This window comes from Barbatula barbatula, assembly GCF_947034865.1.
Source record: "Barbatula barbatula genome assembly, chromosome: 25".
Taxonomy (NCBI): domain Eukaryota; kingdom Metazoa; phylum Chordata; class Actinopteri; order Cypriniformes; family Nemacheilidae; genus Barbatula; species Barbatula barbatula.
The window spans coordinates 9031489-9056043 of record NC_136788.1 but is presented as its reverse complement, the minus strand read 5'-3'; the positions used below and the strand labels follow the sequence as shown (position 1 = coordinate 9056043).

At 39.2% G+C, this 24555-nt stretch overlaps 1 protein-coding gene across 2 annotated transcripts; it reads left to right on the top strand.

Moving 5' to 3' along the window:
- The first annotated feature begins 6535 nt into the window (after positions 1–6535).
- Positions 6536–15964, top strand: ciartb (circadian associated repressor of transcription b). Of its 2 annotated transcripts, XM_079450295.1 has the most exons (7): positions 6536–6823; positions 7685–7905; positions 10324–10789; positions 11247–11322; positions 12100–12178; positions 13655–13790; positions 14322–15964. In XM_079450295.1, the coding sequence occupies exons 3-7, from the start codon at positions 10364–10366 to the stop codon at positions 14721–14723; spliced, it is 1119 nt and encodes a 372-aa protein (XP_079306421.1). In that variant the 5' UTR covers positions 6536–6823; positions 7685–7905; positions 10324–10363; the 3' UTR covers positions 14724–15964. The 2 variants fall into 2 exon arrangements, with proteins under 2 accessions (XP_079306421.1, XP_079306420.1); XM_079450294.1 differs by having other exon boundaries at positions 6629–7905.
- Positions 15965–24555: the final 8591 nt, after the last annotated feature.

Below are 24555 nucleotides of genomic sequence, written 5' to 3'. Positions count from 1 at the left end.
TCACTTGACATCACTTGACACAAGTGTTCACCACACTCACACCACAGGACAGGCTCTTCCACAGCCTTATAATTATAGGGATGCAACGCCTTCAATTGAATTAAAGCAATGTGTAATTATGAGGGCGCCACACCTAAAATTTACAAAAGTTAAGTATCTGGCAACTTTTTAAAGAAAATCATGAGTAGTGTTATTATTATATGCATGTGACCCTGCATGTGAAATATTTGTATTTGATTTTCTGTTTTCTATATATATTTAATGTCATGAATATTCTGTGAAATTAAACATGATATATTTAATGTTATCATGCCAAAAGATTTAATCAATGTTCAGGAAACCCAGCCTAATAATAATAAAACCGTGCCAATAAAATCACTAATTTTATTATTTTAAATAAGAAATTGAGTACTGTATTGGATTCAATTTATTGTCATTACACACATACAAGTACAGTGCAACGAAATGTATCTAAAACTATCAAATAATCTATAATTGACAGCGATATAAACACTCATTCTATTTCTGTCTTTTTATGGCTATGATTATGATGTTCAAAATTTCACAATTAGATTGATGCTTTATCCTGGAATTCACAGAAAGGATCACATATATAAATGATTTTATATTATATATTATACTGTCTGTACCTGGATCCTCTGTCCATGTTTCACCACCCCTGTTCGTTACAGTTACAAAATAGTTGATTTAATAAAATTAATATGCAACAAAATATTAATGTAAATTAAATACAATATAAATAGTTATATAATTTGCCACTAGTCAGACCGATCAACAAACACAGACTGTTAGTTAACTTCGGTCCAGGCGCTTGATGAAACAGTCTTCACACACATACACCAGCCTTACACAACCGAACAATGGTAAAAAATGGTGTTAGTTTGGGGGCGGTAACATTTGTTTGTAAAATCTGTTGAAAAATAGGATAATTTTTTGGGTAAGAAATTACATACTAAATACACTTCAATAAAATACTATTTAAAAATAATATTAAACAAAGGCACCCAAAAAAACCTGTTGAAGCACAAAGACCGTATTGTGGTAGCTGCCGGTTCTGAATTGCTCAATCTGATTGTGAAGGATCACCGGTTGTGCGCATGCACTGCTCTGAATCATGTATAGCCATCTTTATCTGTGCACTGTGCACAGACTCGGCCAGAGTGCTTACATAATCCAGTTAAAATACACCCCCAGTCACATGTAGAATTCAGCCCCGTGGAGAGATATCCTCCTGCCACTAGGGCTGTGCTGGCAGCTGTTCAGACATTTCCACGCACACATACTGACACGTGCACACACAGATAAACACACTCACACAAAAAGCCATTAAAGATTCAACTGTGACTCGTTGCCAGTGTTTTAATGCCCTGCCTGCATGTGAACTCTGTGGAAAAATGAGCTGAGCGTTCTCCCTCTGAGCATTTCACATGTGACTGTGCCGAGTCTTTGCTGGGATGCGGTTGCCAGATCTTGCAAAGAAAACAGACCGCCTGTATGACAAAAAGAAGTGACCCGAGTTTAACGTTTTGTGATTATATTCATCTGACTTTGTAGAATAAAATGTACTACATGTAAGAGGTTTTCTTACATACAAACGGAAGCATACAAGGTCATTATCCAAACTTTAGGCTGTTTGTGGTTGCCAAGCAACTTACATTAACAGGTTGATATTTTACAACGGTTTTAAAGTGTGCTTCGTTGAACAAAAAAGTATCAAGAGAAAATGTATTCCAACAGGGGATATATGACAACGGCTATTTTACTGTAAAACTTTTTTGGGTATAGACACCACCAAATATATATTCCCAAAGTAGACCAAACACAATCATTATATTTAATTATTTTATTATATGTATCCGGCCCCCGGATAAGCGGAAGAAAATGGATGGATGGATGGATGGATAAGACCAAAATCCCTTGCAATAAGAGGACATGGCAACAAAGGGAAAACGCTGTGTGAAGGGAAATTAGATACAAGAGAGGCGTAGCGTAAATCCCTTTAAAATTACAATACAAGCTTCCTGAAAGGGTAAAGGTTTTAACTTCTGCCCTCTTAACACGGCTAAATTGAAAGAGCTAACCTAAACAGAAACCACAAATGAGATATCCTCAGAAACTCAACTGTTTCTCCTAGATACCATCTTAGAGATCTTTTTTGTGTCATTAAATGTGTTTGGATTTTAAAAGACCAATTTATTTATGTTTTCCATAATAACTCTGTCCTCTTACTGTTTGTCAAAGCTTTCGACTGCGATTTACTTAAGAACTGTAGAAGAGACATTTAAGAAAGCCATAAAGTCCTCTAAGCTATATGAATACACAAACTAAACAATAACTGAACACACACTCATAACATAGACAACGGCCTGCAGACTGGTAAAAGGCAGACATGATGACTGATCATGCCTGACATGAAAAACAACAATGTCCTGGGTACATCTGGCCAGCGTGGTATGAAAAGATGCAATTGCACCATCTGTGACAGCACACAACTGTCACACTGTATAAGCCTGATGACCAATTCAACAGCATCAACACACCTGGCGGTTCTATGGTCATATATATTATTTATGCATAGCTTTAATATTGTATTAAGGGCTGTTTATACATATGTCCTAACATTAAGGAGAAAAGAGATGAACATCTCAAAGCCTGGTAGGTAGAGCTGACTTAGTTACATGGATTTACAACATGAACAATGCCTGTGCCTGAAATTATTATATTAGATTTAGAATCAATCTGACCACAAAACGCTATTTGGATCACTGTGTTCTTTTAACCTGATGTTTCCTGAATAATATTCTGTAAGAAACAATTTTACAGGTGTAACAACCATAAGATTACTTTTATAGGTATGTGTTTAGGTAAAATAATAATATCTTTATTATTCATTTTGTGAACTACCAACAATATTTCTCCCAAATTTCAAATAAATACATTGTTTCTATTTGCATTCATATTTAAACCTTGATTTTTATCATAGTTTTTAGAGCGTTGGGCTTGTGATCAGAAGGTTGCCGGTTCTAATCTCAGTGCCAGCAGGTCATGACTGAAGTGCCCTTGAGCAAGACACCTTAACCCTGATTGCTCTGCAGTAATGTGCCACTGTAAAAAAAACTACTTGTAAGTTTACAGAAATTAAATATTGAATTCCCAAATTAAAAATGTAATTTTTTTTTATTTTAATGATGTTGCTGATGTTTTGGTCGTCAGTTATTATAACCATGTTGTCGATGTTCAAGGAGAAATACTCACCAGCATATTATCATTGCTCGAGAGTACTTCGTCTGGCGGGAGAGAGAGAGGCGCTGCTGCTAAAGGAGCAGTGGTTGAGTTTGTGTGGGGAAAAAGCAGACTTTGGCAACAATCATTTGTAAATCATCTTTTTCCTCTACGTTGGTGTAGCTGCGTTGCATTGTTATTTTATTTCTCTGCGATTTGTCTCGCTGTGGGCAGTTCTACTAACCCCACCACTGCATTAACTTTTTTCCAGCCACTGTGGAACTCGGCTAGGGCATATATATGGTGATAATGGAATTGTCAACTCTAAACTATAATGGGGGCGGGGGGGAGTGCCTTCGTACAGATGTAATAGCGTAAAATGTTAAAAGGGATATCCCAACTATTTTCATGACTGTTTGGGGCTACTGACATGGCTTATTGGTTAAGTCCACCCCTTCCTTTTGGAGGCCCCTGGTAGCTCGGAGCCCCAGGCGGTAGCCTACCTCTGCCTAATTGTAAGTTCACCCCTGAATCGAAGCATTTGGAACAACATAAGGACAACAAAAAGCATAAGTGTAGTAAAACTGGTCTCATATAGCCTACCACTGTATACAAAGCTAAGTTGTTGTTTTTTTTTAGAAGAGAAAGAGTAGAGAAAAAATACAAGTTAATAGGTCAGGTGCTGACGGAAGAGATGTGTAGACGATTCTTAAAGATGGTTACAGAATCTCCTGATCTTGTATCATGGCTTCAGATCCAGTGATTTTTTATGGTCAGGTTGTTGAAGTGTTACCCATTTAAGTCCCTGGTATTCTCTCTTCCGTGTAGGTTCGTCACAGTGCTATGTTTTTTGTCTAGTCCCCGTGCTATTTACCCTGTTCCAGTCTCTGCCTTGCCTTGTTTGTGGAATTCTCATAAGTTTTAGTTTGGTTTTCGTTCATTTTTTCCCCCTCGTGGAAAGTTTTTTGTTTATTGTTTGATATTATTTCGTCAGTTATTATTAGTTCCTGTTTTGCCCCACTGTGGGTTTTGTTTTGTGTTTGTTTTTGTCAAACGATTACTGTCTAGGGGGAGTGTGGGGGGGGGGAGAATCCAGGGATTCTTGCCACCTGTGGAGCTGACATGGTGATGTGGGCACACTACGAGTTATTTTTTATGAATGAGAGATAAAGCCACCATTCCCCCGCTGCCCTTCACGCTACTGAATCATCAGAGCTCGTCTGACAGCACGTGTGAATCACTGAGGCAATTTTCACCATGACTCATTGCAGGCCAGCCGCAAGAACGAGTGGCCGAGCATCATTGCTCAACATGAATATGCTCGGAAGAGACACAAGCACAAAAAAACAACACGTTGGAATGTGTGCGAGAGACCTTGTAATTTTCAGAGTGAAGAATATAGCTACTGTCTTCTGCTGTGAATGACAGTTCACGCTTATTAACCCTCCAAAAGGAATGTGAGAGGTATAACAGCACGTATCTCATGAAATCAGATACGACTGGCTGTGCATGTTGCAGTCCCTTGGGAGCAGGTAAGGAAAAATCCACAACACAGCTTCTGGGTATCCAGTGAAACAACTGCAGTAATGTGCGAACTGCAACAGTTCTGTATTGGCAGACCTAAAGGTGGTCTAGAAATGCGGTAAACATCATTTATGGCATACTGATTTTACACAAAATAGATTTTAGGTACCATTATTTTCTTTGAGTAAATTTTTTTTATTAAATCTGCTTTAATGGACAGCATAAAAATACTGCTATAAATCTATTACTATTACAGTTATACAAAAGAGACGTAGTTTAATTATGGTAATAAAAAATGGTTTCAATATAATGTCATAAAAAATATTTATTGTGCAGAAAAAGGTCACTAATAAAAACATTATTTCCCGAATTAATACTTCCTCACAAAGTCGCTTTGGAAAGTGTCTTCTAAATGAACGAAAGTGTACTTTATTTTGACATTTTGTTACTTTACAGACAGTTTTATCAGACGCACACGCCTGGGCCGAAGTTACCATCCTTTTCAGCCTGGCTAGTGTCTAATAATATAACTATTTATATTTGAATACATTTATATGATTATTTATTTGTATAATAATTGTAAAACATTATGAATTTGTTGAATTGGTTGTGTAACTTTGTTGTATATAAGTTTAGCCAAGTAACAGTCCTACTGGTAACTTAAAATAACACTAGCTAGACATGCTTTTAACTTTATAGCTAATGTAATTTACTTGTTATTTCTTTAGCTTGTTATCAGTCAGAATCTACAGGGACTCTGTTCTTGGCGGAAGTTACGTTTGGGCCACAAAAGCGTGCATGCACAGTAACGTTTGTTTATGTTGCTGCTTAAAAACAAATCAGGTAAATAAAGACGGTTTTCATTTTTAGGGTGCAATATGAGCCAAACATGTCTGTGACATATATTTTTTTGATTTAACCAAAACCATTGCAACATGATTCTTATAACTAATATGAGAGATCTGTAATATACAAAGAAGCCATCAGACATCTTGAGGCGATACAAGATCTTCAAAATCTATAATTAAATGCATAAACTCTGATAGTTCACTTCGTGCAGTACTTAATGTTCTTATTATGTTGTACATTGTGAAACAGCCAAGCTAAGCACTTCGTGAGTAGCCCCTGTGTAAACAGTATCCACTCGCTGGCGTAAAATCCTTTCATGTGATGTTTTGACCGTCAGGGTATTTTGAACACATAACTGGGTAAAGAATGTCCAAATTTGATCCAAACCACTGACAGTGTACACTTAAGTCAAGTCAACAAACAAACGTGCACCATGTTCCCCCGAGCGGATACGATTCAGATAGTGACAACTGTACTAACCAATAGGTTATCGATGTTGATGACTCCCGCCCAGAAAGGAGTGTCACCTCGGCTGGTTTTAGCAGCCCTTCCATGTTTGTGACACTTTTTTTTCTAAGACATAAATCAAAAGTCACCACCTAGTCATCACTTTTTATTATCTATACCCCATACCCTTGTGAAATTCTCAAATCCCTAAAGAATGATTAAAGAACAATAACATTGCCTTATAAGTTGGCCCAAACATTAGGACCTTTTCCAAGAACACAGTCCACATTTAAACCCAGACTGGTTTGCACCCAGTTATTAATCTATCTGGGTGGCGTCTTTGGCTCAGTTTAGGGCCCACAATGCTTTGTTTTTATGCTCTCTTGACTGTCAAACGCAGCCAGGGCTGTGGAGCAATTATGATTTTCAATTGTGCAATGCCCAAAAGAGAAACAGAAATGGGTGGGTTTTCTTCTCACATGTGATCACGTTTTCCGGGGAGGGGTGCTATGAGTCATTGAGTCCAGGCTGTGATTCTGGAATCCGACCAGAGATCCCACCCCCTGGAGAGAGATGCCGTGATTGTGTGCCCTTATTTGCTCTCTCCCCGGTCACAACCGCCGAGATGAGCGTGAAAATGCCCCTGGACGCGGACCGCATGCGAGGGCAGAAAAATGTGACACGCTCTCCTGTTATGGAATAAAACAGCATGCTTCACCTGCTGTGGGGCTTTTAGAGAAGGTGCAACATTCTTAACACGGCAAGTAAACTACTTTGGAATGCTTTCATGCCACCCCTTCCCTCACCATGGAAACTAAGCTCTGTGTAAAAACAGCGCGAGCGTAAAGACATCACGTGCGCAACCCCACGCGAAACAGAACACCGTGGCCTATCACGTTAAGCCTGCTTCATTCATTCAGTTTGGTACACACACAACCAGCTGTGCACATTGCAGCGAGTCGAGGGCAGGTGAGGATAAAACCGGCAATGGGCTCTTGAGTATCCGGTGAAAGAGGACCGTAGAAATGTGCACACTATATGGCACATGGATGTTTTAACATGTGTCTATTGCGAAATGATAAAGTTGTGCCTAGTAACCCAGTATGTTTGAAGACTTTATTTCAGAGAAATTTCATTTTCATGCATTCCAATGAATATCAATCAATCTGTTTTTTTATTTAAGCCATAATAACGCAATAAATACTAACACAATGACACGATTTTTGAGTTGTCCCTTTTTGGAATAAACTCTTCGTACGTATGTTAATCTGTACACAAATAATTGTGTTTAATTATGTACTATATTTGAGTTATTTCGTATTCAACTGTTAAGATAAAGATTTGTTGAGTAAACATACTCTCTCAAATGTAAAAGTCGGAAATTTGATCGAAGAGGCACAAAATCTATCGCGTCGATGCCATTTCAACAAAACGATGTATAAAAAGTTAGTAACTGTGCACGCACGCACGCACGCAGAGAGAGTTGACATAATGTCCGCCTGTTGGAATGAAACCGATCCGCGTGTCCACGTGTTTTGGCAATTTGCATTTCATTTTAATATGTAAGCTCGTCTCCCCTATCAGCCGAAGCTCGCTTCAAACGCAAACTCTTATTTGTCAGATTCGGGTTTGGATACACAAATCGGAAAGCCCGGCGTTTTTGTTCCCGCCCTCTCAGACACGTTGCCTTGGGAGAAGTAACACGGGGCCACACAACTGCAGGTCTGCATCACTGAAACCACGTACACCTCTTAAACAGAGGCTCGATCGGGCGCTCCAGTTGTCTTTGGATATATTGCTGAAACAAAGGAGAGTGAGACCATTCGTCCCATCCGGCTTGAGGTAAGACAAGCGCTTTAAATAACAGCGATCGCTTTCTGAAACTTGTGTTTTCTGGCAGAAATCATCGCTCGCGTGTCCACATATCTTTAGGTTGGTGTAAGGCTTTATGTATATGTATGCGAAATATGTGGTGTAGGTAACGTTAGTTAAGATGCCGACGGGTGAACAAAGGCATCGACCCGTTCGGCAAATGGTGTCAATAGTGTTAAATTGCGGTTTTTAGTTTAAAGCACTCGTTTTAATGCATATTGATTGTCACACGGAGCAAATACAAATAACGAGATTTACTCTCAGTGCTGTTGAAATGCGTTTTTTGTTTCGTTTGGGTCCGTTTCACGCGACACTCTACATTTAATATAAACCTCAAAACGTTTTAAAATAAGCAAAACATACAGTGGCATTTTAGTTAAAGAGCGTGTTACGGTGTTAGTCATCAACAGGGCCCCACCCTCGGTTATCACACAGGTACATTGACGATCTCTACGGCCTTTGTTTTCTATATATTATGTTTAGCGTTAATATAACGTTAAGTGTTGCCCACAGCAACCGATGTTACAATAAAAGTCTCGCGAACGTGACTTCCTACAACTGACGTTCGAATTGAACGTCGCTATTGAAAAACTGTCACGTGCCCTTTTGTCTACGTTAAAGCAAACCCAAACGCAGCGAAAATACACAATTGAGTGATTTCGTTTAGTAGAAAACCCGGGTGACAGGAAACCTAGAAAGGGCCTTTTCATTCCCCTCCTCGGCTGGCGATAAAACTTGTCCAAGTATGCGATGTAGGCAGTTTTTCGTTATGAAAGAGGAGTTTGTTCGCTACGGGCGCCTTTTACTCTGTTGTCGTACACGCACGTTTTTTTTGTAATTCATCAGCGTTAAAAAAGCGATCACATGGGTTAGGAAAAGCAGATTTGAGACCGTCATAGAGCCAATTAGTCTACATTGCTTGATGTAGAGCTATTACATAATGTCTTTTTATTGGCAGCGCAAAACCCTTTGGCTCAGCAGTCCGTTTGTTTGCAACGAGACCGAGCAGCTGATGGATGGATTAAACGCCCAAATGATGTGAATGTGCTTACAGTGTAAAATGAAAATCTATTTGCAATATTGACTGCATGTAGTGTTGTATAAACAGAAACATCTACATAATATTTAAATGGAGTTTCAGTATATAGGGTATACAAAGTAATTGTTGGCTTTTTACATAGATATTTAAAATAGCGTCTGCTTTAAAAAACTGAGATCTGAGGGTCTAACTAAAAGTAAATATTACACTGTTAAAAGTAAAAAGTTAGTTTTACCCCTACAGATGCTGTAGTCCGGGTAGTTTTAAACGATAAGCAATAGATATGCAAGTATTGTAACATGCATCCTGTACACCCGTTTATTTACAATCATTTCAATTTGTAAGAAGTCTGCAACCTTAAAAAGATGAGCACACTTACACAAAGTAGTCGACATGAATCATGGCTTGCCTCATTAGACATAATGTTCAAGATGCTCTTAAATGTTGCTTTTATATAGTCCTGAGGGCTCTTTCTTTTCTTAAACAATAGACAATATACAGATAATATTGGGACTATTAAAATTGCTAATTTCTAGGCCCATTATTTGTGCCCCAATGGCGGTCGCCATGGTTGCAGTGTTCTGGTCTCATTGAATAAACAAACAGGGCTTTGAATGTGTGCTTTTTTGTGTCACCTGCCCCATCACAGCCTGTTTGTTCAGGACAGATTCATTTGCAAGTGTGTTTTTTTTTCTATTAGACGCAATCAGAACAAACAGTTTACGTATCGCAACGGGTACATGTCTAGGGCCTTTGGAAGACATGTACCCGTTGCGATACGTAAACTGTTGCGGTACCATAAAAAGATACTGACCCTTAACAAAATATATTTCATATAAGCCTATTTCTAAAACATTCAGATGTTTCAAAATCACAGGAGAAGCAATTTGGTCATTGACAGTAGAACAAATAAATGTGTGTAGCCAACATTGTGTTTTTTTTTCATGACCTAAAGACGTAGAACTGTGGAGTTCCTGGCAATGTTTGTTAAACAGCAGTTTGTCTTTTTTTAATGGTCGCTATTTATCTGAAGTCTGCCTCTTGAGTGAGCTCAGGTGGTGTGACAGGAAGGCTGGCCTGAAATGAACGTGAATTCATCATCCCACTGGATTTTATTAAGGGCACATGCTTAGGTTGGCATGTTTGACCAGTTGTGTCGTCTTAACTATTAATCTCTCAGCTAGGTCCAAAATCTTTCAACACTGTGTAGTCGTTTTTTGTTATGTTCCAGTGAAAGATAACTTTTATCCAATTTCACACCGGCTCGTGTTCTAGTCAGTATTTAGTAATGTTTCTTATTATTACCCAAAAGATGAAGATTTAAATGGTCCACCCTTTCCCCCCCACAGGTCAGTGATGGTCCGTGCTGGTTAGATTCTGCTTCCGAAGATGTCAGCTTCCGATTCTGACTATTCCATTGACTGGCTGGCCAGTGATGATGAAGAGAATGATAGCGAGTTAGAGCTAGACTGTACAAAAACACAGGGAAAAGCGACACTGCGCAGAACACCCTCTTCGGGGGTTATCCAGGTGACCCAGACATGCCAGTCAAGAAATGGAGATAAAGGGGAGGTGAACGACAAAGAAAACATGAGCTCCCCTGGAAGTTCTCCTTCGAGCTGCGACAGTTCCGAGTATGGCATCAATGGGGGGCTTTCTCACACGGGACGAGGGGGTCCTTCCAATTACAGCCAGTGCCCCGAGAGCCCTAAAGGCAAAACGCTTAAAAGAACGTGGAGCTCTGTGGTGCTGGAGCAAAAGGAGAGGCAGCTCGCGCCTGATCAAATGGAGAAAGACAGACTGTTCGCATACAAGGTGAGATGTGCCAAATTTGGTGCTCTGATATATGTAATTTGCAGGAATCCTAGTGGAAGGGACACGGCGTTCTGAAAAGAACCCTTATCGCCCACATTATCTATCTCCACCTGAGAGGACTGAATAAAAAAAAGCACTCTGCAGTACCACTTCCAGGAAGACCCCTCCTTCGTGTGTTCTTTCTAGGTGAAATGTGAATGAGTCACACAAGTCTATTGATTCAAAAACCTGAGTTTTCCGACATAGTAGTATTTTGTTGATAACGCATTCGGTTTTAACAAATGTGTGTGAACGGTTAGATGAGTCATACTGTTTTGTATCAGCATGTCATTGTTTTTCAAAAATGATAAGCTTTATGAGAGAATGTCCTAACTTGACTTGTTTATGGTATTTGGCAAAGAGTAATGTCCTCAACTTTAAAGGAAGAAAACAGTAAATAATGTTCTTTGTTTTGCAGTGCTTGGAGCTGCAGTGTTACATTCATCCTCTATCCTCAATCCTTAATGGCCTCCGGTCAGGCAGATACCGAGAACGTAAGTTCATGTTACTAATCTTACAGTCACCATACTACCACATCTGCCCATACCACATATACTTTGTTGTACCAAAGCTTTGATTCTAGATTTAAATAAAGTTCCCCTGAGAACATTTGGACTACTAGATCACCAACATTTGAGGTGTGATATGAATGTACATTGTGACACCAGATTGAATATGATTATTTATTTTGTGTACATGCTGCCTCGCTTGGTCATAACAAAACGTTTATGAGTGAATGACACACGTCTGGAGCAATGCAAACCGCACAGCTCTTAAAATATCCCGGAGCCTTGTTTGAAATACCTAAAGCTTGTTTAAGATAAGCTTAAGGACATGAAGTGGCTCCTTTATACCCTTGACTGTTGGGATGAATTATTTAAACCATCAGAATCACTTTTTTTCCCACAGCTAATAATGTCTTTATAAAATCTGCACTTTTAGGCATCGCAAAACTTTCTCAAGCCACACATGACTGTTAAACACAAACAGATAGTATTCGAAACGTTAAATGCTTAACGATTAGTTTTATTGGATAGTTTAGAAACCCACATGCGGTAGAAGAGAAGTAGTACATCAGGTCCGCGCTCCGTTTTGGATCGCTATCAAAAGGAGCTCTCTGGGCGACCCCAAACTTCCTGGCCGCAGAGACAGCGAGTCTGTCCTCCCACACACTTCGCCGGAACCCATCTGCCTCACAGACGCAGAACAGCCTGTTCAAGACAATGAGCTGGTACTTTATAGAAAAATAAATTGTGTGTCTTCTTTCGCAGGGCTTAGCACTTTCCAAGAGAGCGTGGCCATGGACCGCATCCAGAGGATAATGGGGGTCCTGCAGAATCCATGCATGGGGTGAGTGTCCTGCTGTTTCTCCTCGCCTCGCTCACCAACTGCTTGAGGGTGGGCTTTAATCCACACAGCACTCCATCAATGATCGATGTTGTGTCCATTTACTTAATCTTCCTCAATCCGCCCTCGCATTGTGCTTGAAAGCCGCATTCTGTTACAAGTAGTTGCCTTAAGTGCTGTGAGGGAATATTGCTTTGTATGCTTGTATGTCTAATGTTACACATTAGCTGTAAAACAAAGCTGAGTTCTCCCACATTGCTTGCAGACGACTTGTGTGCCCTCAGCTGTGTCTAAGGAAGGCTTCTGCGTGTCTTTAAGTGAAGGAGTCAAAGAAAATGTGAAACACATGGCCTCACAGCGTGACGGTTGGTCCTAAACAACGGGGGACCGTTGGCCAAGTGCAGACCTGTAGCCACAGATCTTAAAGTGTCTGGGCAAGAATAGAATTCACAAATGTCCAAGCTGTCTTGAGGAAATAACCTGTTAACCAATTTATGCATCCTCTGGCTGATGGTGTAATACGAGTGATGTCATTTCTGGGAGGAGTCGGAGATTATGTTGCGTTAAATGACCTCATAATTGGTCCGACTGTTGTGCCATTTACTGTAATCTTAACAGTACCTGGCACACACCCGAGACATATGTTCTTGTTGTGTCATTGTATTGTGCTCTTTTGTAAAAACCCAGTATTCACGTGTAAGTGCAGAGTCTAGAACTCAAGTCCATTGGTGTACTTTGAGTCGCATCCAGCGGTGTTGCAACCTGTGCAGCGCAAAACCACAGCTGCCAACTTGAAATGAGTATGAAACCACTGAAAACGCAGATGATGAGTTGTGAGCCCTAATTCAGGCCATCTGATAAAGGCAGTGAGCCAAGGCAGCAGTTGCTCATATTTAAGCTGATGCAGGTGATTGTGGAGGCGTGGCTGCAGCCCCCCCGTTTCACAATTCACTTATTACATCCCACCAACTGGCAAGCCCTCCAGCGCATCAAAACATCAAGTGCTAAATTTAACAGTAGCAACCATTTAAAATTAAAATGCTGAAAATGGGGCAACAGCAGATAGACTTTGGTCATGTGACCTTTACTAATCCTTGTTAGCCATCTGTCAGGGGCTGGTCAATGGGCACCATGTGCTTGGGTGCATGTGTATTGCTGCGCCTCAGCACAACTATTTATTTTCCCTTCCCTTGACGTGGACGTCAGTACCCTGCTTCAGGCTTATGTCTATATTTAGAGGCAAGTGAAACAGTTGCACTCCATGCCACGTGTGGGTTCAGACATGTGTGAATCAACACAAGAGCTGTTCTCACGTTTGTGTGTCAAAGTCGCATGATGCTGAGTACACACGGTTAGATTATCTTTACACTCGCTTAGGACATTATGTAATTTATGGTCATTTGTGGGTGTAGTTCTTTTTGTATTTTTGTTCGCAGGTGTATTGCCGAACTTAAAATTTGTCCTTCTTGTGCCATACAGAGAGCGATATGTCAACATCATTCTGAAAATGGAGGAGATGTTGAAAAACTGGTTTCCTCACATAAAACCCCAACGAAACAACCAAGCAGATGCCACAGAGCTGATGGAAGAGACAACTCTGTCTAAGAAACCCAAGGTATAGTCTATTTTCTAGAGTTAAAGATGCTTGAAAGGGCAGAACCAAAATACCAATTGAAATCACAGGACTGGAAAAGAACAGAGCAGACAACATGGCATTCAAATCTATTTTTACAGTTTAGAGGTTTGAGGTATTAAGTGTACATTCCCATGTTCACTTAAAACAATGATACAAAAGAACAAGTAATTTTGGAAAGAACACTCACATACAGGTTGTTTTCCTCTTCCAAGAAAATATAACACCCTTATTGTCACTACAAACCTGTGGGAACTTGATATGGATGTTCCTATAGCACAGTTAAAGGAACTTTATGCTAGGTCATGTGTTTGATTTCCAGGTATCCCGATAAAACGTTTCTACAGACATCTGTGATGAAATGCTGACCACACGCACAATACATGCATTTTCTAAAAAAACATCATAAAAGACTACCATTAGACTTGCATATGTTACTAGAATGTCAGTTGAGTTGTATAAAAGCAAATGAAACAAACAAAAAGTAACATTCTGTCTTTCTATACATTACAGTTGTTGCTATCTACATCCCCCCTGCTTACGGGCAACCCCGCCACCACAAGTGCCCCTTCCATGGGTAACAAGACATTGAGAGTCAGCGACCCATCCCCACCTGGGCCCTACTCGGCAACCAACCTAAAATGGCTCCACACATCACCCATCTGCTCCCCGACTGCCGAACAGGCTCAAGGGACAGTTCGGAACTATTTAACAGCCCACAGGGAGAGGTACGCGACGCAAGACAACGCTGTGTCCTCCAGCACGGACCGGATGTGCACCAAGACAGACTCTACTCCCAGCCGACCACCACCGGGCAAAATTAACGCCCCTTGCCTTGAGAGACTTCTTAAATCCACAGAGAGCATCATCACCCAGAAAGGCTCAGCGGGCACAGCAGGGGCCGGTTGGTCCTAGTCCCGCGAAACGGCTCTGGGAAAAGCCTTGGAAGTGCGTGACTGCCACCGACTGGCCTGGAGTCACCGTCTCCAGTACTTCGTTCTAGCCTTGGGGAGAGGCAGAGACAACAGCAGAGGGAGTTCAAGAATTCAGAGCGACATGTTCAGTTTTGTTGTGGAAGTGCGATCTTTGTGCGTTTGTCGGCAACTGATGTGTACGCATCTGCATCTGTTCCGTTCTGTTGGACCGCAGAGTCATAGCAGTATGTGTGTGGGAGATGGGGAGGGATTGGGAAGGTTCTATGATCTTGTGCTTCTGAGATGGTTTCCTTTGGAGACAAACCCAAAGGATAAACCTCTTGTGGCAGCAGGATCCAACTAGGCTGTGTTTTAGGATCTGCGAAAAGCAAATCTCTAGACAAAACAATGAAGCCTTTTTTATGGAAAGGGAAGGGAAAAGAAAGAATTTATTCTGGGAACACTTCAGATATTCCAACATGTTAATGATCTTTATTGTAGGTGTGGTTGAATGTGAATTTGCTTTAGCTTCCTCTTTGAATCCACTCTAGAGAGTTGATTGATGTGACTGTTACTTCATAGGTTTAGAATTCTAGCTACGTTTTGGTACAACGGTTCTACCTCAATCTGACACGGCGTCTCCAGAAGTGTACAGAGACTGTAAGAACAGGCGTACGCTTGCGTAGACTCAGAGCGAGGAAGCCTCAAAAAATGCATAAACGCACTGAGCCAAACTTCCCCAACGTGACGGGATGTAAGCCGTTCGGTTCAGACTACAACAGGAGCCTCCTCTCACAGGAAGTGCTCCAGAGGCTTGACTGGTGCCATTGTAAAGAATGTGAACTGAACTTTTTTTCTTTTAAAGCCTCCCAGTTCAAGGGCATACAGTGCCTGTCAATTCGATGTCAATCTGTGCCTCTTCTCTGGTTTTGAAGGGAAAGTGAGAACCATCCAGAATACTGACGCTTTTGAAGGATGTACAATGAAAATCAGGAACCTTCAAAACTCCTGCCTTTTTTTTTTGCTATCAAGTAAATTATTGAAACTCTTGCCAACTACTTCCTGTGGTCATTTGAGACAATGATGTGTTGGTTTGCCACATAGCCGGACAATATCTAGAGGTAAAAGGTATTAGCTGTGTACATATTTGGAAAAAAGTTGTTAAATTACCCTTGCAAAGTGGCCTTTATAGTGTAATATTTTATACTTTCAGAAATAAATGTGGTTATATTTGTTTGCCGTATTCTGTCTTTAAGTGTTTTTTGTGGTTACACAAATAGTGGTCGACCGGTATCATGTTTTCAATGATCAGTGCATTTATCTAGTGAGCAGGATATGCAGATATATACAATTTCCTATATATAAAAAACAATCTGATTGATTTGCACATGAGATGCGCACACACAAGTGCATTACCACACATATAAGTAAACCCAATAACAGCATTTGCTTGATAACCGAATGGAACGGGTCCAATACAAATATTTTACAAGGATCCTCTTCAGCCATAAAAAGATGTCACACATCAATGCTAATTTGCTTGTCTTGTCTCTGTGCATTGTTTTAACTGCTTTGATATTCTACCACCAGGAGACAGCCGATCATAGGACTCTTTGTTTAGCGTACTCATTGACATTCTAAAATGAAGACGTCTATTCAAATATCAAAGCAACCAATACCTTCCAGGCACTCTGGAAAAACAACTCCTCTAAAACAAGGCCAGATCTGAAATTTAGCTTTCGCTAAATCAGATCTTGACCTTAAAAATTGAATCTATTATCCGTAAGAGAATATTGAATGTTACAGGAATGGTCTTGGATGATCAACCACTCCATGGTTTCTGGGAAGGGTAAGGTTGAAAAGAGAATGGAGAAATGCGTAATACAACACACATCCTCGGGAGAATAGAAAAGCAAATGTTTTTCCGGACAGTGAGTAATTCAAATGTCCCTCCCGTGGTCCCCCTTTCTTCCATTTCCCTGCTGTGCACAAAATGAAAGCAAGCGGGCTCGTTGTGCCACGGCACTCCTGTTTCTCATTGCCTTGACTCGTTCTCAAGAGAAGTGCTGATGTTTAGACCAGATAAAAAATGTCACATGTTTGCCAAGAATATTTAGAGCTATCAATCTACTCATGATCTTAATTTTCTAAAAGCCTCTTCACACCAGGAACGATAACTGTTTGTGTTGTGTTTATTCTAAGCTTGCAAGCTGCAGATTCACATTTAAATGCACTAGCCCTTTGATTTTGATTAGATTTTGATTGCCCAGGTAAAGGTGCACTTTGTACACTTCATAATGTACTTGAAGTGCTCTATTGTACATATACATTTTGTACTTAATATACAAAAAATATTGTTTAATGTTATTGAGTTTTTTTTGTAGAAGAACTAATTTAATGTTTGAAAATAGAGTAGATTTAAGTTTATAATGACCTGGGTTCATCTCATTCATCTGCTGAGGAAAAATACTGACAATATCAAAACAATATTGTTTCTTTGTATCTTTATGTGTGGACTCTCAAATTAAAAACGTCTGTTTATATATTCGTCCTTGGCGTGAATGAGCCTTAAAGAGACAGTTCACCCAAACATTAAAATTCTGTCATCATTTACCCCCGAGTTGGTGCAAATCTGTTTACATTTCTTGGTTGTGATGAACACAGAGAAAGATATTTAATATGAATGCTTGAATCAGTTCTGAGGGTGAGTAAATGAAGACAATTTTTATGTTTAGGTGAACTGTTCCTTTAAATGTGAAAATGGATTAAAGTGTAGGGAAGCTCATGCAGCAAATAACTGATTATGTTTCTTATTCAAGGAATAGGAGCTGTCTAAATGACTTAAAATAGTCATATTATGTAAGCGTGGTTTTATAACTGAAATTTGGAAGGTCAAGTGTGTACTTTCTGTGCAAGTATGGTTAGCCAACAGAATTGCAAAAATGGCTTTTCAATCAGCTTTCACCAATCTTACCAGCTGAGATTCCTTTGCTAACACAAATTTGCTATTCATTTTATATTTATAGGATACTGTGTTTTTTATGAGATCAATGTCATCTAGTTTCTTAGGTATCACTGGATATGACTGAAAGTAACTAAACATAAAAAGTAACTTGAGTGCTAAGATGTAATTCTCAGACAGGAATTGTGTTCTAGCAACACTCATACAATCAAAACTGTAAAATGTCAAAAAAGTAATATTATCACACAATGATCACAGACGCTTTTATCAGATTAACAGTAGGAGGTGGCTTTGGTTTCTGTCACATGAGGCATGTGGTCTTTTTTACCCTCAATTTATGAATTTCTTTTCCATTTGCACATGGGGACATGCTTTGCTCACAAAAACAACTCAGAAAAATGGGGAAGTCCTGTAAACGGGAAGTGAAAGTGCTCTTTATGTTTGACACAGAAGTTTGCTTTAACGGAGCAATAGTTGTTTCGATGTCGAAGGTTGCAAAGTAAAAAGGCATTCTGAGTGATGGCAGACGGTAAATTGACTCCTAACATTTGACATTTGTGATGTCATGGAAATGGCAATAGATTAATGAACCAAAGGTCACAGCAACTATGAAGTTTGAAAGAACTACAGGATATGGGTAAACAAGGTGTGGTAATGACACAAATAACACTGAATTACAACAAACATGCTTCATATCACAACTATGTGTGGGAAAGTTTAATTTTGACAAAATACAAATGTACTTTTGAATGTCAATTGAGAAATATATTTTGTGTTCGCATAATATTTTAGCTGCGACATTTACCAGTAAGAACTGCCAAATCTAACCAGCCAAACCACAACTCTCTTCAGAAGCGCATACTTTCATACTTCTCATACTATTTCAGCTTGACCTCCTTCTGGAACAAAACATTCACTGAAATGGATATGAGTCTTAAAGGAACACTATACAACTTTTGCTCATGGGTTCCCCATGTGGTTTTGTGCAATTGTCTGTTACCAGTGTTACAGAAATGCAGAAACGTTGTTTGGAAACCACTTTGCACTCTTCCGCAGGCAGGGGACGGGCGAGGCTGTGTGTACTGACCCGAACACAGGCTTCATCCGAAATGGCATACTCAATGAGTAGGTACTGAATTTCAGTAAGTACTAACTTAATGAGGGCTAAATGGGTATGTACTGTTTTTCCTAAATGGGTGTAGTATGAATGCAATCGGCCGTTGTCCACCATATTGATGTGATCATGTAATGTAAATATTCCTCTTTTTCTTTTTAATGGCGGGTGGCAACATACATTTTAGGTGCATATCCGCCACCTATGTACTGGAGTGTGGGCCAGAGATTAACCATGTGATGTAATAACAAGCACAACAACTTAAGTTGTGAGAGACAGATTGCATTAATAACTTTACCTACTATTGATTTTGTGCAAGTAAAAAACACATGAAACAAAGCTTTCAATTTTCTGCAAGTACAGCACATTCAGAGCTTTTTATTTTCATGTTTTTTTTATTTTTCTCTTGTAGGGTTATATGCTTTTGATAAAAGTAAAAAATTAAAAGGAATACAGCAGCTTAGTGATTTTGCGATGTGTTTTCTAAGTAACATTTCGGCAATAACAGGCCCATTCACACTTCCCATTGTGAGGAATGATTATGCCAATGGCATGTTCTTTTTGTAACAGAAAAATACTTATTGATGCTTATTGACTGTAAAAAACTTTAGCTTTACAATAATAAACAACATGTTTAATTGTACATGAAGGCTGTTTTGCGGACTGTGCGTGTAATTCTGTCCCGTGGGCTCATGGGATAGAAGAATCTCAAGATCCATCGCTGAGTGCTTCAAAATCTGTGCGTAAACCAGTAATCCATCCAGGAATTTCTCTCCAACTCGTTTATATATACTGACGATTTGGACATACTACTCTGTTCAAGCACGGTGTTCTCCTACTACATAGTAGGTAAGTCGGCACGTCCAAATCTCGCGAGAAATAGTCCACCAGCAGAGAATTTCTCGCCTATTCTTTTATGAATACTGACTATTCTGACTATTTGTTTACTTACTACGTTTTGCCAACTATATAGTAAGGAAGAATTCATTTCATTCATTTCGTATGTGTGTGGTAGCCGCTATGAGGCTGCTCAGGTAGCAGTAGAATTCATCTGCTTAAGAGTTGTTTGAATAACAGTATACTACATACTACACAGTATGTTAGTGTTCTCTTCCAAACACATCCTAAGACTTGCGTCTGTTTTTAGGTCATGATGCATTTGTGGCCTTGTTTGTATCTATGCGTGGGTTTGTGCTCTTTCAACATTGATCTCCATTGATGGTATGATGGGATTTCAGAACTGTTCTTTAGTTCCTGTTCTGTTACTGCATTTTCGATACATTTCCTTAAACATTTTTTGTGGTGCCACACAGCCGAACCGTTTATTCAGAATTTCCCCTCGTTGGTCTCCCTATGAACCAGAAATGACATAGCCGGTGAGCTCTCATGTGCTTACTGGTCAGAGGATTCATAAAGCATAAAAATCTATTTCACTTGTATTTGTTAGTGGAGCTCGGGAATAGCTTTCCTGTGCATTTTAACAACAGTGCGGCTAACTGGCTTTGACCACTCATCCATTTCTGTAACTACAGTTTGTGTTTATATTTCAGAAAAGGAAACGCTGTACTTATTCAATTGAAGACATGAAAATCACTATTTAACAATGACAAAGAGTCAAATGTAACATTAAAATTGATGCTCTGCCTTAGTTCATGTGGTCTTTCTCTAGTCAAAGACAAGAACATATAACTCTGTTAAGTTTTTCATGTTTATGCCACAAAACTCACGTATCAATTCACATAAAAAAACACACTGAAAAGGATGCAGATCACTCGCAGATTAACTGTAATTCATTTTGCACTAAAACATGCCTTAAGAGTAATTATAAAAAAATTCATATGAAAGAATACACCTAGAGGAGTCGTTTTTCCGTTTGACTTTCAGTCTTTATATTATATTGCCCTCTTTTGTCTGTGTGGCGAGAGGCATCGTGCCCATTAGGTTAGAAAATTGCTCATTAAATTGTTAAGTAATTCAACAGGTAATTTACCCCCGTTGCAGAGGTAATGATCTCATTTGTCACAGAGGACCCCTACATAACCCAACCATCAGCTTCTGTTCATGAATACAAAAATAACCCTGGCTTTTCTAGTGAATAGACCATAACTGCTCCCTATTCACTTTTATATAATTCTTGCTGTTATAAACGGCTCGCTGGTTCATTATGATGTTTCAAAGCCTAAATAAAAGAAATAAATCCTTTTTATTTTATAACATCAACCATTTGGAGATATGAACAGCGAGCAATAAACACACTGTACATGCATACACAAGGGTACTTTTATATCCCTGTTTCCTTCTAAAACTCTGTATATTTTTCCATTACATCACTATTATTATGTTTATGTTCGTTACTGGTTATGCTAAATATCTAAACAATAAAAAGTATTAAAAAGTGCTTCTAGACTTGGACAACACAGTTTATAATCGTTTAAAAAGAATTTAGACATACAAGGTTTCGGAAGGGCAGCAAGGATATTTAAAAGATAAATGTATGTTTAATTTAGTGACGATGTCAAAGTGTCTATAATGGGTTCTGAACCATAGTGGGATCTACTGATGGCATAGAAAATGTAAAGATTGTGAAAGACGATAAAAATACAAGCACGTGTACATCCATGAATGAAAATCTTGTTTTTAGAGATAGACAGAAATGATTAAAAGGCCCTTAAATACAGCTTGATTTCAAAGCATCCACATTTGAAGTTCAGGAAAACATTATGCTTTTACGTGATTCTTTTTTAAATATTATACTTTGAAATTTGTTTTAGACTCGGGTAAAGGTGTTCTATGGCATCTAAATGTGTTCAAAGTACCAAATGTCACTCGAGACCAATTAACAAAACACACAAGCAACAAAACGTGCCCAGTGACTTCAGCACAGTCCGTGTCTGTTGTTCAAAGAACATGAGGACACAAAGCCAACTCCCAAAGATGCTTCATTGAGGACAGGACTAGGTCAAAAAGCTGACTCCTTCCAATTTAGCTCTTTACCTCTGATGGGAATATTCTGATCGTGATTTGTAGTCGTGTGTCTGAAGGTTTGAGAAAAACAAATGTGTGCATGTGATTATTTCCCTTTAGTACTAGTTATCAAGGAGGTTTACTATAGTACCAGTGATAAACAAGTACTGAAAACACATGTTTGGAATTAAACAATAGAATTATCTTTTTTTGTTTCAATCTCGCAAATAAAAGAATTTGAAGCAAATATGCCAGAGGAAATGTTTGGAAAACTTTATTAAATGAGTTCACCCATCATTTATTCACCCTCAAGTTGTTCAAAATCTGTATGACTCTTTCTTCTGTGAAACACCTTTTGAAACATTTTTTGAGAATTGTTTTTATCTCTACAATGGAAGTTATCGGGGCCAATGTTGTTTGGTTACCTACATTTTTCTAAATATCTTCTTTTGTGTTCTGCAGAAGAAAGTCATACAGTTTTTGGCATGACATGAGGGTGAGCAACAGAAGATAAATCAATAGATATTTACATTATATAAGTGTGCATGCCGAGCTCATACCCAGATTGTATTACTGTTAGATCAGATTTAGTAGAAATGTACAAAACCTACCTTGAAATTTTGCTGAAATTGCCTTACTGTGAAACGCAAAGAGCGTTTTGGTGTCTTTCCCTCTCCGGCCAAAGATTCACAGCCATACTTTTAACCCAGATAAAGGCAAAAGGCATACTGTCCCCCGGAGATCAAATGCCCTAGATACAATTTCTGCCCCATTTCTGCCAGAGCAAGAACTCTGAATCAATGCTATTGGGAAACCAATTAATCACATTTGGACTGGATCAATAATGTAATCTCATCACTTACAGAGATGAAAGGAAAGAGCCTTGTCCCGACATTGACCTCCTGGACAAATCTCTAGGGGTGCGTGCGTGACTGTTTATCAATACAATTGAATTAGTTGTTTTAGGGAGAATATTTGTCCAACCTCCCCTATCCTCAACCCTGCTTTCACTGGTTTAACTGTACAAAATGCAACAAACCAGATCCTAGACCTGTGGCAAGGACAAACACATGGTCTCACCAACAGCATTAACAGCTATAGGAAACATGACGACAGAACAGACACGTTCCAAGAATACAGGGCACACGTGAGTCCTAAATGAATAATGGAGAGGTACTCAGTACTGACTTTTGAGCAGAACCCAACATTATGATCTCTCACACACACGCACGCACGCACAGTAAGCAGAAAGCCAGTGTTTACAAAGTATATCTTATATTAAATCTCATGAGGATGATCAAGTTTTACATTCAAGAACTATGTTGTCATTTGACGCCCACCATCAAATGTCTTTTTTCGATTTAAATGAAGTTAAATGTCGTTTTTTTACATCATTTTGACATCTCCTTTGAGATTGTACCCTTATTTTGATGTTATTATCTAGGTCTGCTTTTTTGTCAGGACTGGTTATACTTTATTATTATTTAGACTTCTTGTTAAATATCTGTCAGTAACCTACCAAAGGACTAAACTTTTATAATGCATCTTGTTTGGTGAACGTGAACGTAAAGTATTGGAGTAAATGTAATGGGCTATATGCATGCGTGACTTCTGCGTTTCACGGTCAGAACCCCATTGCAGTTTCCGGTTAGGGAGACGTAAAGCAGAGAGAAATTTGAAATGCCGTACAAGTCTTCGCTCATTCATAGAATTTGATAGCGCTCACCTGAAATGGGGCTTTCGAAGCCTGAGACAACAGTGTATCCCGGGCCAATAGGACGTGCAAAACATCACCATGAACAGCCGTAGATGCTGGAATGGTGTTAAGAATAAATAAATGAATAAATAAATGTGCAAAACATTTATTTGACACTTAAAAGACAATACGTGCATTTATTGTCCTGCCAAAATAGGTGGAGTGTAGCCTACCATTAAACCTATGCTGGCAAATAGCAGTTTCTGATAACAATTGATTCTTACTAAGTAGTTTATTCTCTAGCATTTCTAGGAACTGGCAGTACGATTGGTGGGATTTCCATGCCATCCAAATGTAACAGTTGCAGACTAACACGCTGCCCACGTCCAGATGGCACACCGATGCTCCAAAAGAAAGAGTGCACAGGGCCCAGTTTCACGATCTGGAGCTTCATGCGCTTCCCAAAAAATCCCTTATGCATATAACGTTAAGTCACGTCCGAATTTCCGATCTCATCTAATCTTGACACTTGTGAATTAACATCTTTATCAAAAGGCCATTGTTCCACAATCCTTCATATTATAATTTTAATAAAACTATTCCCTGTTGAAAACACAAGCACGTGCTGGTATGTTAGGTTTTGAAGCTTTGTCCTGGTTTAAGCTAATACGGTTTAAACCAGCACATGGACTGAATACATTTTTTCTGGTAAACTTGCTAACGCATCTGTGATAATGAACTTCTTTCTGTGTAGACATCCGATTACATCAGAATGAGCTTTTTCATTTTAAATAGTTTGCTCGTTTTAAATGACCTGTGCAGTAATGTCGAGTGTAGAGTGGATGAAAGGAAGGTTTTAAAAGCTAAACACGGTGGACAGCTTTGAATCTTGAGTCTATAAATCTGATATTCAGCGGGAAAGCCATTGTGTGTATGCATAATGACGCGCTACCGATTTCGTCCAGCAGATGGACCCATTTATTGACGTTTCCGACAAAATCACAGTCAACAGAAAGGGCGTCTCATCGGTTTTATTTTACTATTCAACCAAATTCAAAAAGTCTACAAAAAAATGTTTTTATGAGAGCAAATATGTC

Bases quoted from the DNA above. Each gene is read 5' to 3' on its own strand.
- ciartb (XM_079450295.1), top strand. From the start codon at position 10,364: ATGTCAGCTTCCGATTCTGACTATTCCATTGACTGGCTGGCCAGTGAT. The intron at 12,179-13,654 runs GTGAGTGTCCTG...TGTGCCATACAG, and splicing joins CTGCAGAATCCATGCATGGG to AGAGCGATATGTCAACATCA. The intron at 13,791-14,321 runs GTATAGTCTATT...TATACATTACAG, and splicing joins CTCTGTCTAAGAAACCCAAG to TTGTTGCTATCTACATCCCC.